The sequence below is a fragment of the Lynx canadensis genome, chromosome E1, assembly GCF_007474595.2.
Source record: "Lynx canadensis isolate LIC74 chromosome E1, mLynCan4.pri.v2, whole genome shotgun sequence".
In the NCBI taxonomy this organism is placed as follows: domain Eukaryota; kingdom Metazoa; phylum Chordata; class Mammalia; order Carnivora; family Felidae; genus Lynx; species Lynx canadensis.
The window spans coordinates 9,413,503-9,427,053 of NC_044316.2; the positions used below are offsets into that span (position 1 = coordinate 9,413,503).

Consider the following 13,551-nt stretch of genomic DNA (forward strand, 5'->3'; position numbering starts at 1 on the left):
TGAACATGTTTATCTTTCCATATTTTAGGTCTTTAATTTCTCTCAACAGTATTTCATAGTTTTCACTGTAGAGGTTTTGTTAGATTTATTTTCAGTTAATTATTTGTAACGTATTTTATGTTTTCATGTGTGGATCATACTTTCTTGTTTCTTGTAAATTTTGGTTAAAAACTGGATATTTTACATAACAGAATGTGGCAACTGTGGAAAATGGATTTTCCTCTCTCCCTAGGGTTTGCTGTTGTTGCTGTGTGTAGTTGGTATTTGCTTTGTGACTTTTCTGAACTAACTCTGTAAAGTCTGTATTCTTGTGACCTGTGTGGCCATTGAAGTCACTGTTTGGTTCACCTGGTGGCCAGCTAATTGCTGGACAGACTTCAGTGCCTAGAATCAGTAAGCGTCCCAGTCTTGACTGAGTAGCTCTGTGTGTGTGTTGGGGCACGCCTTCGACATTCAGCCTGGTACCTGACAACCCTGCCTTAGTCTTCTCTTCCTGCTTCCACAGAGCTTTGAGGTCAGCCAGAGTTGAGAATTCAGGGCCTTCTCAGGTCTTTCCTAGGCATCTGCACAACCTTGCACATGCACATGGCCTCCTAGATTGTTAGGAATACGTTGGAGTTTTTCAGATCCCCTTTAAACATCTCATTCCTTGGCTTTTCCCTTAAAGGTGTTTGGTTAGCCTCTCATTTGCCTTCTTGGTTATCTACTGCCCCAGGCAGTGAAGAATTTCAGTCATTTGACTCTGATAGTTTTTGACAAGCGTGCACCTCCTTCCCCACCATAGGTCAAATAAAGACAGCCTTGCAAATGGGTCTTCCAGAGAACCAGAAGGAATAATGACAGTTATCTGGGAATGAGGCTTTTAGGGAGCCCAGCCCTGTTCTTTCCCCTCCAGTGGCTGCCAGGCTGATGGTTTTCACCATGATTGAGGGTTGTTGATTTTCACTGCCACCACCGAGCTTGGCCGGGAGTATATGAGATGAAATAGAACAAGTTCAGATGCCACGAAACCCACTGTTCTTACTTAGATTCTGCTGGTTTTCTTGAACACATGCACCCAGATTTCCACAACCCTTTGGTAATTTTCAGATTAAAAGTTGTTGTTGTTGTTTCATAATTTTTACTGGTTGCCTTTGTGGAGGAGAGTTTTCCAAAGTCCTTACTCTTGGTTTTCACTGATGTCAGTGTCCTGTAGCATTTTTAAGAGGCATAATAGTAGCTTACGTTTTGAGTGTAGTGTTAAGTGCTTTATTTATGTAATTTGTTAACAATAAATTATTTACATGAAATTTATGGTGATTTCAGAAGTCCTATCTTGCTCCTTTTAAAAATAGTTTTAGGGGCGCCTGGGTGGTTCAGTCGGTTGGGTGTCCGACTTCGGCTCAGGTCACGATCTCACGGTCCGTGAGTTCGAGCCCCGCGTCGGGTTCTGGGCTGACGGCTCAGAGCCTGGAGCCTGCTTCCGATTCTGTGTCTCCCTCTCTCTCTGCCCCTCCCCCGTTCATGCTCTGTCTCTCTCTGTCTCAAAAATAAATAAAACATTAAAAAAAAATTAAAAAAAAATATTTTTAATGTAAGCAATCCATGATAAGGATTCTCTTGCTTTGCAAATACCTGTTCTTAACTTGGGGCAGTGGGGGTGTAAATTTTTATAAACAGAAACACGAGTATTAAATTTATTGTTGACCTTGTGAAAAGACAATGTTATTTTAGTCTTTTAAAATTATTTTTAGGGAACACCTGGCACTTATTTGACTTCTCATAATCAGACTTCCTACACTCAAGAAACAGCTAAGCCCTCAGTGGGTTCTATCTCTCTCGGATTGCCACGGCAACAGGAATCTGCCAAATCAGGTCAGTGAGTAAATACTCATAATGTTCCTGCATTTGTAGCATCACACTCGGTAATTCAGCCCTTGATCTCTTCATGTGTGTCTCTTGCTTTGGTCCATAGCTACTGTGCCCTACATCAAGCAGGAGGAATTTTCTCCCCGAAGCCAGAACTCCCAGCCTGAAGGTTTATTGGTCAGGGCACAACACGAAGGAGTGGTCAGAGGTAAAATATGCTGTTTGGCGGAAATGTTAAACTTTTCTTCCCAATAAATTTATTAAAGGAAGTCACTAATACGGTTTAACTATGGGGTTTTAAGTTAGAACCTGTACATTCTAAATTTTTCTTTCTGTATAAAAATAATTTAAAACTGTGAAATTCCATATTTTAGTAATCCTCTTTAATAATTGCACTATTATTTTAAAAGTGCATTTCAGTAAAACACAGCTGTTCTTTTCGTGCTGCTGTGTCCTCTCAGCCCTCCTCCAAGTAGGGACTGGTGTGTGTTTGTTTGCAGTGGCAGAAGGTTAAGTTGCTAATAATTTTGGTTTTCTTCAGGTACTCCAGGAGCCATTCAAGAAGGAAGTATAACTCGGGGGACTCCAACCAGCAAAATTTCCCTGGAAGGCATCCCATCCCTGCGGGGCTCCATCACTCAGGTTAGTTGTGATTGTGCCTGAAATCCTGGACAAGAGCTAATGAGAAAACTAGAAGTCCGGTTTCAAGAGCTCTGGCTGTTACAGCAGTATAGTTTTGTGATTAAGTTGTTTGTTGTTCTGGATAATGGGACTGGATCTCAGTGGTAATAAACCCAAATCTATAAAACTGTCTGCAGAAAGACATTAATGTAATCGTTTTGACCACAAGCTATATTCTCTATTCTGCAGGTCATTTGAAAAGGTCAGTTATTTGCAAATGGGCAGAAGAAACAAGTTCTGATTGATGTAGTTCTTACTGTCTTCCTGGCAAAGCTTTTACCATGTGTTGAGCTTAAATAGAAATGGAGAAGAAAATCATTATAAATTATTTGCTCGCCTTTGCCCCCTGTGAAAAAGAAGGTCCTACAGTCCCGGCCTATAAGCCGCCTTGCTAGAGTCTAATGCTAACCCGGGAGATATGGATGATGTTGATAAAAGCATCACAAGTCAAGTATCTTCTTCCAATTTTAGGTTAAATAAGTTGCCAACTTTCATTAGGGAAAGGTCTTTCTTTTCCTCCATTAGATGTTAGTTTGAAGTGTAACAGACATTGGCCTCTTTATTCTTGTAGATCTGGGAAGGGAAAATTCTATTTTGGGAAATTATTGTAAACAGATTTTTTTGCACATTGAACCTGTTACAGGATTTCTATTCTGTTCTTCTTCCTTGTCTTTTGTCCTTGTTCCCTAGGACAGTGGTTGTTAAAAGTGTGGTCCCCAGGCCAGCAGCATTAGTGGGACCCGGGAAGTTGTTAGGCATGTAAATGAAGTCTCATCTGTGGGGGAGGCGCCCAGCAGTCTGTGTTTCCAGCCCTGCAGTGATTCTGCTGGATGTCCAGTCGAGAACCACACCTTAGGACCCTGCTGACCCAGGGTAGTCTGTGCCCTAGAGCGTCAGCACCTCCTGGGAGCTTGTTAGAATAACGCAGAAATTTTAGTCCCCTCTTCAGATATTGAATTAGCGTCTCCATTTTAACAAGATTCACCAGTGACTCCTTTCTGAGACGTGGTTTATGGAGTATGTGGCATAGTGATCTAGAAAGTTACATATTAACTCTTCTCATCTCTCCTTCTAAATTTGACCAAAATATACATCCCCTTGAGATTAGTTTTCAGAATAAGCAAACACTTCAGTAGCGGAGAAGAGAAATAAATGGCTTATGTATATTATTATCTCTTCTTGGTCATTTTCACTCTGGTAACCATGCTGTGGGTAGGAGGACAGAATGAACTGGATCGAATGAGGCTAGGCTGTTCTCTGTTTATTTTCAAACCAGTCTGCGCACATGGCATGAGCACTTCCGAAGTAGGCGTTAAGGATTTTCAGATGTTTACTCCCAGGCTCGTTAAATGGCCATACAAGTAGATGTTTTGTTCTTGTCTTTCTTCCTGCTCTAAGCATGTGGTTTCAGATTGTCCTCACTAGAGTTTTGGGGACACTTAATGTGGGAGTGGGCTGGGTCTGGGCCTGCCACTCTCATTTCAACCCAAGCAGCTCACTTTTATAAAGTGTTCTACACATTAGGTGCCATGAGTGATTTTGCTAGAAAGGGAAGGGTTTACTGCTTTAAGGAAGGCTTAGAAAGAACCACGGCCATAGGCACCCTAGAAGAGGACTACTAAATTATGGTGAAAGTTCAGATGATGTGGCCTAAACTGAATCCACATCACAGAATGGAGGCATCTGAGCTTTGTCATTCCTGCCCCCCACGTCCCCCATTGGTGACCAGAAGGCACACAGTTTGGGAACTGCAGGTTCTTTTTCTCTTACGACAATGTGAGAGCAAGTTGTGGACTCTAAATTTAAAACTTAATTTATTACCTCTTTTCTATTAGACATTTTGAAAAAAAAAGTATTACATTTGCATGATTTTGGGTCTTAAGACAGGTTTTTTTCCCCCCTGGGCATTAAGAGGTTTGACCTTAAGGTGGGGAAGAAAGCTGATTTGACTCATATATACCTGTTTTGTATGGCAGGGTTCAAGGACAAAAAGGTACAGTGTTTCTTAATGTTTATACAAACTTAATGTCTGGTCCTCTTGTGTCTTTGACCCTCTTTGTAGATACGGTTTGGTCTCTCAGTGTGGTAGGTTAAGTTTTCTGAGTGTCTCGCATTTCCTCTAAATCCGAGTGTTTATGTTTGATTCGATGGCAGGGTACCCCAGCTCTGTCACAGGCTGGCATACCAGCTGAGGCTCTGGTGAAGGGATCCATTTCTAGAATGCCCATTGAAGAGAACAGCCCTGAGAAGGGCAGAGAGGAAGCTGCATCAAAAGGTCATGTTATTTATGAAGGCAAAAGTGGACACATCTTATCATATGACAGTAAGTATGTCGTCTGTACTCTGAAGCCAGAACTGTAACGTATGACTAAAACATGGACTCTGGTTCCCCACCTACTTGCTTGGGGGAGTTAGTTTTCCTTCCTGAGCCCAAGTTTAATCTCTGTAAAAGGGGTTAACAGTAGTGCCTTCTCATGGAACTTTTGTGAAAATTTAACTCCGATGGAGACCGTCAATGAAAAGTGATAAACCATGTAGAGCCCATAGTAAGTGGTTCTGTCAGTGGTAGCTAACATCACCTGTGGCCAGATGATTTAGCCTAAGAAAATACTCTTTGTTTCACTGTAGTAGAATCACTTTTATCTTAAAGATCTCTTTTATGCATTAAGAATTAGGGAGTAGGAGCGCCAAGGTGGCTCAGTCGGTTGAGCGTCCGACTCTTGACTTGGGCTCAGGTCATGATCTCACAGTCCGTAGGGTTGAGCCCTTCATCAGGCTCCATGCTGACAGTGGAGCCTTTCTGGGATTCTCTCTCCCCCTCTGTCTCACTCTGCCCCTCCCTCCCTCACTTGCGTTCTCTGTCTCAACTTGAAAACTTAAAAAAAAAAAAAAAAAAAAAAGAATTAGGGAGTAGATACTAGTCTGATAATCCTGGAAAGGGCATTGAATTTAAATTCTACTTAAATAAAACTAGTTTAATGTCTGTGTGTGTGTCAACATTTTCTTTAGATGTATTCTTAGGTTATATTTTCTCATTAACGTTACAACAGTGATTCAGTTATGGTATCACAGCCAAGCGAGGGACTGGATTTGCGTTCCCATTTGCAACTTTTTTGTGAACCGAGTAGTCCTTAGTCATGCTTTATCTTTCTCTTTGAATACAGCGACATAAGGTATGCCAGCAACAGTGACTGATGTAGAACACATGGTAACTTTCTTATTTCCTTCCTCCTTTCTTGTGTTAACATTTCTGGCATACACTGATTTACATTTTGCTTCTGGAGGAAGAAATTAACGGACATTGCCTAAATCAGAAGTCTGGATGTCATCCTTGACACTTCCTTCTCTTCCCCCCTCCAGTCAGTCCTAAGTTGTTTCCGTTTTCTTTTCTGAATTCTCTGGAATCCATCCATTGCTCTGTATTCCCCACTGCCACCATCATCTTTCACCCGGACAACTCGGCAGCCGCCTCACTGATCTCCCCACCTTTCGTCGTAGCCCATGTTCAGAACCGTATCACGTCACTTCCTCCTTGACTCTTCATTGCTTTAAAGTCATCGTACGCCCCTTCCTTTGGCTTCATCCCCCCTCTACCACCTGCTGTCAGCTCCTCTCTCAGGCCGTTCCCTTCCCACCTTCTCCCTTACCTGCTTTGCTCTGCCTGCCACGCACTCTCGCTCCAGCCCCGACCCCCACACCAGCGACGGTCCCACCGTGTCTCACCTTGGGGGTCTGTGTGCTCACTGTTCCCTTGGCCTGTACCACCTCCTGTTCCCTTTACCTCTCACCTGAAGCACCTCCTACTTGTCCTTGAGTTCTCAGCTTGCACATGACTTCTAGGCAGCCTCATCCGAGCCTTTTAAGTGTTGGGTTCACCCACACTGTTCTTACAGGACGTTGCGCCACTCTTTTCATAGTCCTGACTGCACTCTACAGCAGTTCCCTAGTACTTTATCTGCACCTGCCACGATTGGGTGAGTTTCATGAGGGGAGGGGCTTAATTTGGTCACCTTCTCTGCAAGCCTAGCTTATGCCTGGCACTCAAATATATTTGAATTAATGAAGAAAATTTTCATAAATATCATCCACATACATAGCAGTATGTCGTAAGTCGACTAGTTTTTATGTCATTATTTTTATAAGATAGACTATGAAACTAAGATAAATGATTTGCTGTAGAAGAGGTCTTGGGCGCTGAGCAATTCTTGTTTCTATATTCTACAGATATTAAGAATGCCCGAGAAGGGACAAGGAGTCCAAGAACAGCTCATGAAATCAGTTTAAAAAGAAGCTATGAATCAGTGGAAGGAAATATAAAGCAAGGGTTGTCAATGAGGGAGTCTCCTGTGTCAGCACCACTAGAGGGTAAAATGTTGTTTCCAGAACATTTATTCTAGATACATTTAATTTTGTACAGCAAATTTGCATGGCTGGGTTAGGTTGTATTCAGTCTGTTATTTCTACCTGAGATTTCTATTCATATTAACATATAAATGAAACCTACATTAATGTTATCATAGTAATAATATAAACACAGTAAAGTATATAATATATAATTAATACTTTATTAATATGATGCTTATTAATATGTTTAAATTTATATTCATATCTACATATACCTCAGGTACGTGACAGTGGAAGGGAGTAAAATTAAACATCATTGTCATATCATGTGCTCATGCAATTTGAAGATTATTCCTGCTAGGGTTAAGTGAATTGAAAAATGTAAAATTCATTCTGATAACTTTGTTTTTATTGTGAGGCAGTTAAAGTCGTGTCATAGAACAAAGACGTGTATTTGAATTTCAGCTGCACCCTTTCCTGATGAATTTCTCCTCACGAGTTTCATCTTCTAAAGGGATTGTAGTTACCATTGTGTGAGGATTGGAGATGGGTGTCCAGCCTTGTGCTGACCGTACAGGATGTGCATGATACGTGATAGCTGTGTTTTATTTTGTTAATGGCTGACTTTCTTTAAATCTTAACCTGCCTCGAGTGTTTCATGTTACTCTAGGTGAAATACTAAAAACAGGGTAAGGATTCTTCAATCTTAGAAGTCCTGTGCAATTTTCTAAGAGCTGGATTCTCTCTATGTTAAAAAATTAAAAAACAAAAAACCTCACTTTCCTTCCTTTTAGGGTAAATGCATGTGATTATTTCCAGTCCTTGAGCCAATTTTTTTCTGATATGATGTGAAGCTTTTTAAGAGGTTATTTATAGCTCTTTCATTTTGATTTGCGTATTTTCGTTCATGTATGTTGCCTGTGTATGAGGTGTCCATCTTTCATGTTTCCCTTTCTCAGAGGTCTAGTTCAGAGCTAGACAGTGGTCCTCAGCCTCTCTGTGCCCTCTCGCCTGGAGAAAGAAGCATTGGGATTTTGCATTTAGCTTTGGAAGTGTCTTTCTTTCCTTTTTGATTTATAATAGATGTCTTCTGTGGTTATTTTCTATTTCGGAGAACATTTACAAAGGAACAAATGATGTCCAACTTTTTTTTTTTCTTCCATGATACCCTCTGAATAGCTCACAAATTTAAGATGATCTCTCTCCATAAAGCTTTTATCAAAAAGTCTATACTCTGTGGTCAGTATAAAGTATGTGAAAATTGAAATACACATCATGTTTAATGCTTGAATTGCTTTCTTGCTTTGAAAGGGCTGATATGCCGAGCATTACCCAGGGGGAGCCCTCATTCTGACCTCAAAGAAAGGACTGTGCTGTCTGGTTCCATAATGCAGGGTAAACTCTTTGCTTGTTTTGGCTTTTTTATTCATGATGGCCTCATTGGCAGAGTACTTTGACATTAATGTGCAGCGCATGAAACCTGCTTTGCAAGTATTTTCCCTTTTGAAATATTAGATACTTGATTTCAGCTCTTCTGTTTCTGGGCTACATAGTTTATTTGAAAATGATAGTTGCCTAATCTTTGAGTAGAGAGACATTTTTCTTATGTAAGAACCATTCTCTGAATGTGATAAACAAATGTATTAAATCTTGAACAACGCCCATAAAATGATGACTTATGAATATTTAAGGATGTGTTGTAAACAGAAAATTGATTAGAAACTGCCAGATGATAAGGTATTAAATTTTTTCAATAACGGTAAAATGTACGTAACAACATTTACCCATTTTAACAGTTTTTAAGCGTACAGCTCAGTGGCATTGTTATGCGACCATTGGCATTATTTTAACAAGTATTTTTTCTTTAATTTTTTCTTGAAGGCACACCAAGAGCAACCACCGAAAGCTTTGAAGATGGTCTAAAATATCCGAAACAGATTAAAAGGGAGAGTCCTCCCATACGAGCATTTGAAGGCGCCATTACCAAAGGAAAACCATATGATGGTATTACCACCATCAAAGAAATGGGGCGTTCCATTCATGAGATTCCACGGCAAGATATTTTAACTCAGGAAAGCCGTAAAACTCCAGAGGTGGTCCAGAGCACAAGGCCAATCATTGAGGGTTCCATCTCCCAGGTAACTGGAACAGGGTTCTTTCTGTCAGCCATTCCGCTTCAGACTGTGATATTCATGGAGCATTTTAAAAAGCACGACTTAATAATCATAAGTAGTTCTCGTGAGGTCTGATGTCTTGGAGGTAAACGTGAAAGGTTTACGTATGCTTTATCATTCGTTTTCTCGTGTGTGTATTGTGGAGTGTGTGTCGCGAGAAGGCGCATAGCTCTGGATCGGTGAGCCTGTGACAGAGACATCCACACAGACAGTAAGGGTCACCAGAACAAACTGTGGTTGCCGTGGGCCGTACTGACATGGGATGGAGGAGTCTTCAGCTGCCTTGGGCTACCTGTGCCGTTTGTTTCCTTTAGGGTACACCGATAAAGTTTGACAGCAACTCAGGTCAATCTGCCATCAAACACAACGTCAAGTCTTTAATCACGGGGCCTAACAAACTACCCCGTGGAATGCCTCCACTGGAAATTGTGCCAGAGAACATCAAAGTGGTAGAACGGGGGAAATATGAGGATGTGAAGGCAGGCGAGCCAGTGCGTTCCCGACATACATCGGTGGTAAGCTCTGGCCCCTCAGTTCTTAGGTCAACACTTCATGAAGCTCCCAAAGCACAACTGAGCCCAGGGATCTACGACGACAGCAGTGCCCGGCGGACGCCTGTGAGTTATCAGAGCACCATGTCCAGAGGCTCGCCTATGATGAACAGAACTTCGGATGGTGCGTTACTCTTCTGTCCTTGTCTGCTCATTTTTATTCGCGTTCCCCAAACCTCTGGCAGATAGTAAATGCTGAAGTGTTAGCTTTCGATTGTCACGAGATCTGTAGGTTGTGCTGGATGCGAGCGCTGTAGGGAAGGCTACCAGGTGAAAAGGTGATATAATTGCAGGTAAGGTATCTAATACTTTAGTCACGTGCACGGTATGCTGGAGTCCAGAAATGCTCTGGAATAAGTACGTTCTCAGAGTGGACCTACAAGGTTTTCTGGAAGTCAGTGTTGACAACTGCTCCGCGGCAGTCTGGCATGGCAGTTGAAAGCTTAGGCCACAGAGCAAGACTGCCTAGCCTCGAATTAAGGTTCTTCTTCCTGCACGGACTTGTATCGGTTACGTAACTTAACGTAACATTAAGGCTTCCCTTCCTGGACTGTTGTGAAGGCCAAGTGAACTAATGTGTCTGAAGACCTTTAAAAGGAAAGAATGAGTAGTACTTGGCATGTATGAAGGACTCGATAAACACAAACTGTTGTCGTTGCCGGTATTGTTACTGTTGTCACTGTAACTCCATGCCTCTTGGGCTTTCTGCTGCCAGCGGGTACATGAGTAAGGGAAGAGGCATTGATTTTTACCAGGCGGTCCCTGAAACAATCTGCGGACCTTAGCAATATCCTCACTCATCATTTTAAGCTTTATTGCAATACGTATTTATGGAGGGCTCATGGGCAAGATCCTGGCTAGACACTGTGAGAGCTGTCGAGGTGAAGTGCTTTTGCAGTGGGAGGAGGAGAAGAGAAGAGGGAAGAGTCTGCTGGGCAGTAGGACGGTGAATGCAGAGCCTTGGGCCCAGTTTTGATGGAGAATTCCACCCCCCCACCCCGCCCCCCCCGCCACCCATTCCGAGGGAGAAGGCACTCTATGTTTGAGCAAGCTGGGGCTCAGAAGGGGACGTAATAAACCACCATGATTTCTTGGTGTCGTCAGGCAGGTTTGTGTAATCATGGCTAAGTTGATAATATCAAAATATATTTAATAATTAGATGGTGGTAAGGACTGATCAATGCCACTGATACACTCAGTGTAATGGTACATTGTATGTTCTGTGTGTTTTGCAACAATAATTAAAAACAGTTGAGGGTGATGGCCACTACGTGTTGGCATATGGTAAGCATCAGGGGCATAATCCAACCTCTGAATACTATTGTTTAAAAAGAAGAGGCTGAAGGAGGGAGGTGGTTGATACTGGTGAGTTTGTAAGAAAGTCTTTGTGGAAGTAGAGAGCAAGGAAAAATAGTATAACTTCAGGACTAGTGGGCCGCAGGGAGGCTGGGTGACGCAGGCAGAGAGGGGGTTGTGAGTTGATATACGTACGTGTGGGGTCGAAAAGAATTTGCAATGTTAGAGTCATACAGAACACAAAAATCATTTATAATGGGACTTAAAGAGGAGTGTTGAACTTCATTTTTAATCTTAATATTAGGTGATAAAATGCTGGTGCTGTGATCCAAAAGGCGGTGGTCTCCAAATCTCAAAAGCTTCTACTAGTTCTTCCCATTTGCGTAAGATTAACTATTAAATGTTTGGTGGAAGCAGATAAAAATATAAATATCGTCTGTATTTGACTGGGTGAGAAATGGAGAAATACAGCTGACCCTTGAACAACACGGGTTTGAGCCGCGTGGGTCCACTTAGGTGGATTTATTTTGTTTGAGCAAATACAGTGCTCTCTGTAAATGTATCTCTCTCTTAGAATTTTCTTAACATTTTCTTTTCTCTAGCTTACCGTATTGTAAGAATATAGGGCATAATACATATAACACATAAGATGATGTGCTGATCAACTGTTTATGTTACCAGTGAGGCTTCCAGCCAATAGTATAGTAGGCTGTTAGTTTATGGGGAGTCTAACGTTATGTATGAATTGTGGACTGTTGCAGGGGGCTGGGGCGCTTGGCGCCTCTAACCTTGCATTGTTCAAGGGTCAACTGTATAATCCTACTTCACAAGTTTTCTTAAGAAGTCGTGGGGTTGCCTTTTTTTTTTTTTTTTTTTTTTCCAGTTACCATCTCTTCTAGCAAGTCTACCAATCATGAAAGAAAATCGACACTGACCCCTACCCAGAGGGAAAGTATACCGGCGAAGTCTCCGGTGCCTGGGGTGGACCCGGTAGTAAGCCACAGCCCTTTTGATCCCCATCACAGGGGCAGCACCACGGGAGAGGTTTATCGGAGCCATCTTCCCACGCATTTGGATCCCGCCATGCCGTTTCACAGGGCTCTGGATCCCGGTAAGCACAGCGTGTGGTGAGGATGTATGGCGAAGAAACGATGTACCTGTACGACTTTTTAAGCTCCGTGTATTAAAGTATAATACGCAGACTGTTGCGTACATTGTTAGTGTGCAGCTCACTGACCTTTCACACACTCCACACCCCCATGTTACCAGTTCTGAAATCCCGAAACGAAGGAGTACCGGCACCCATTACAGAACAGAAACAAAGAGTATGGCATTTGGTTAAGCTGATTGAAAAGGTGGGCCCATGTGAAGGATTGTTTTTAAATGACACAGGCATACCTTAAACATTTGAATTCCCCGTATAGACATTCATTCACCAGAATTCTGATCTCGGGCCAGGGTCCACCGATGAAACTGCACCCTTTTCTTTGCTACATAAACGATACTCACATTTCCATGTTTGCTTTTTTAAGTGAAGCTGGAATTTAAAACCACTTGAATCGCACTACAGAATCCTTTCAGATTTTTTTTTTTTTTTTGTCTTTTAAAATTATCTCGTCCATACGTGATTCAGCTTCTGTCTTGAGTCTTTCCAAAGCAGTTGACTTAGTTTCCAGAGAAACCACTTTTTGTTCTTCCCTCAACAACCTCCAGATTCTTTCATCAAGTTACGTAATCACAGTGGCAGGTACGGCAGGAAGGAACTTTGGAACAGACAGACGGCCTCTGGCTGTGGGTGAACATCCCTCATGTAGGTGCAGGAGTCCGTCGGTTTTCTAGCGAGCAGTCTGTGCTGGGCTCAGGGTCATGTGCTCTACTGAGGGAAAGGAGCCCTGTCAGTGTGTCGGTGGCTGTCCTGATGCACCTGCTGGGCCAGCTGCCCCCTGTCCTCCCCGCCCCCGGTGCCCGCTCCCCTCGCCCACCGACCCTGCCTCAAATGTGTTTTCTGCTCATCCTCTCCTCTCTCCTAAATTGCTCGCTTGTCACATCCTTCAGGTTGAAATTGGGACACAGACCACCTTTGTTTTACTGTGGTCCTTAGAGAAGAGGTGTTCATTACCAGTATGCCAGGATTTCTAAGTGTTAGTTTCACTTTCTAGTAGCGAGGTGCCTGTAGAAAATATTGTACCTTCTGAGGGTTGTATCAGTGCCATCAGGTCGTTTGTCACTTGAGAACACTAAGTTTCAGAGGAGCCTACATTTAATTCTTCAGGGACTGTCTCCCAGAATTGAGACAGGAGCTCCCACAGATTCCACTGACAGAATCACCCGGCTGGGAGTTCCGGGTGAAGAAAGGGGAGGCAAACATTCCAGAAAACTGGTTATTTGTTTTTCTGGGGAGAACGTGTATATGTAAAATAGTTCACTCAAGTTTTCAGACGACGTTGAAGGTTTATACCTTCATGGAGTGATACCATAGTCCTGTACTTTGTAGCAGTTTTATTTACTGGTTATTTTTGAGCTGGAGCTGAATTCTAAATATTTTGAGCATAGAGACTTTTCCTTCTACTTTTTACCACACATACCTGCCCCTTCCTAGCATCTCGTGTCATGCTCTGACCTAGGCTAGTCAGACTATGGCCAGGGGGCTAAATCCT

General features: G+C 42.4%; 1 protein-coding gene and 1 long non-coding RNA gene across 16 annotated transcripts in view; one reads left to right on the plus strand and one right to left on the minus strand.

The window, feature by feature from the left end:
• Positions 1-6,433, minus strand: part of LOC115501223 — a 34,983-nt gene extending 28,550 nt beyond the window's left edge. For both annotated transcript variants that reach the window (XR_003964752.1, XR_003964751.1), the window contains exon 1: positions 6,253-6,433. This is a non-coding gene — a long non-coding RNA (uncharacterized LOC115501223). The remainder of the gene's footprint in view (positions 1-6,252) is intronic.
• Positions 1-13,551, plus strand: part of NCOR1 (nuclear receptor corepressor 1) — a 161,978-nt gene that overhangs the window by 125,566 nt on the left and 22,861 nt on the right. For 13 of the 14 annotated variants that reach the window (XM_030296172.1, XM_030296182.1, XM_030296177.1 and 10 more), the window contains 9 exons: positions 1,734-1,854; positions 1,955-2,056; positions 2,390-2,490; positions 4,684-4,852; positions 6,754-6,894; positions 8,185-8,268; positions 8,755-9,011; positions 9,362-9,722; positions 11,778-12,005. In XM_030296172.1, coding sequence (XP_030152032.1) covers positions 1,734-1,854; positions 1,955-2,056; positions 2,390-2,490; positions 4,684-4,852; positions 6,754-6,894; positions 8,185-8,268; positions 8,755-9,011; positions 9,362-9,722; positions 11,778-12,005 — 1,564 coding nt within the window. The remainder of the gene's footprint in view (positions 1-1,733; positions 1,855-1,954; positions 2,057-2,389; positions 2,491-4,683; positions 4,853-6,753; positions 6,895-8,184; positions 8,269-8,754; positions 9,012-9,361; positions 9,723-11,777; positions 12,006-13,551) is intronic. The other variant, XM_030296180.1, reaches the window with a different exon arrangement.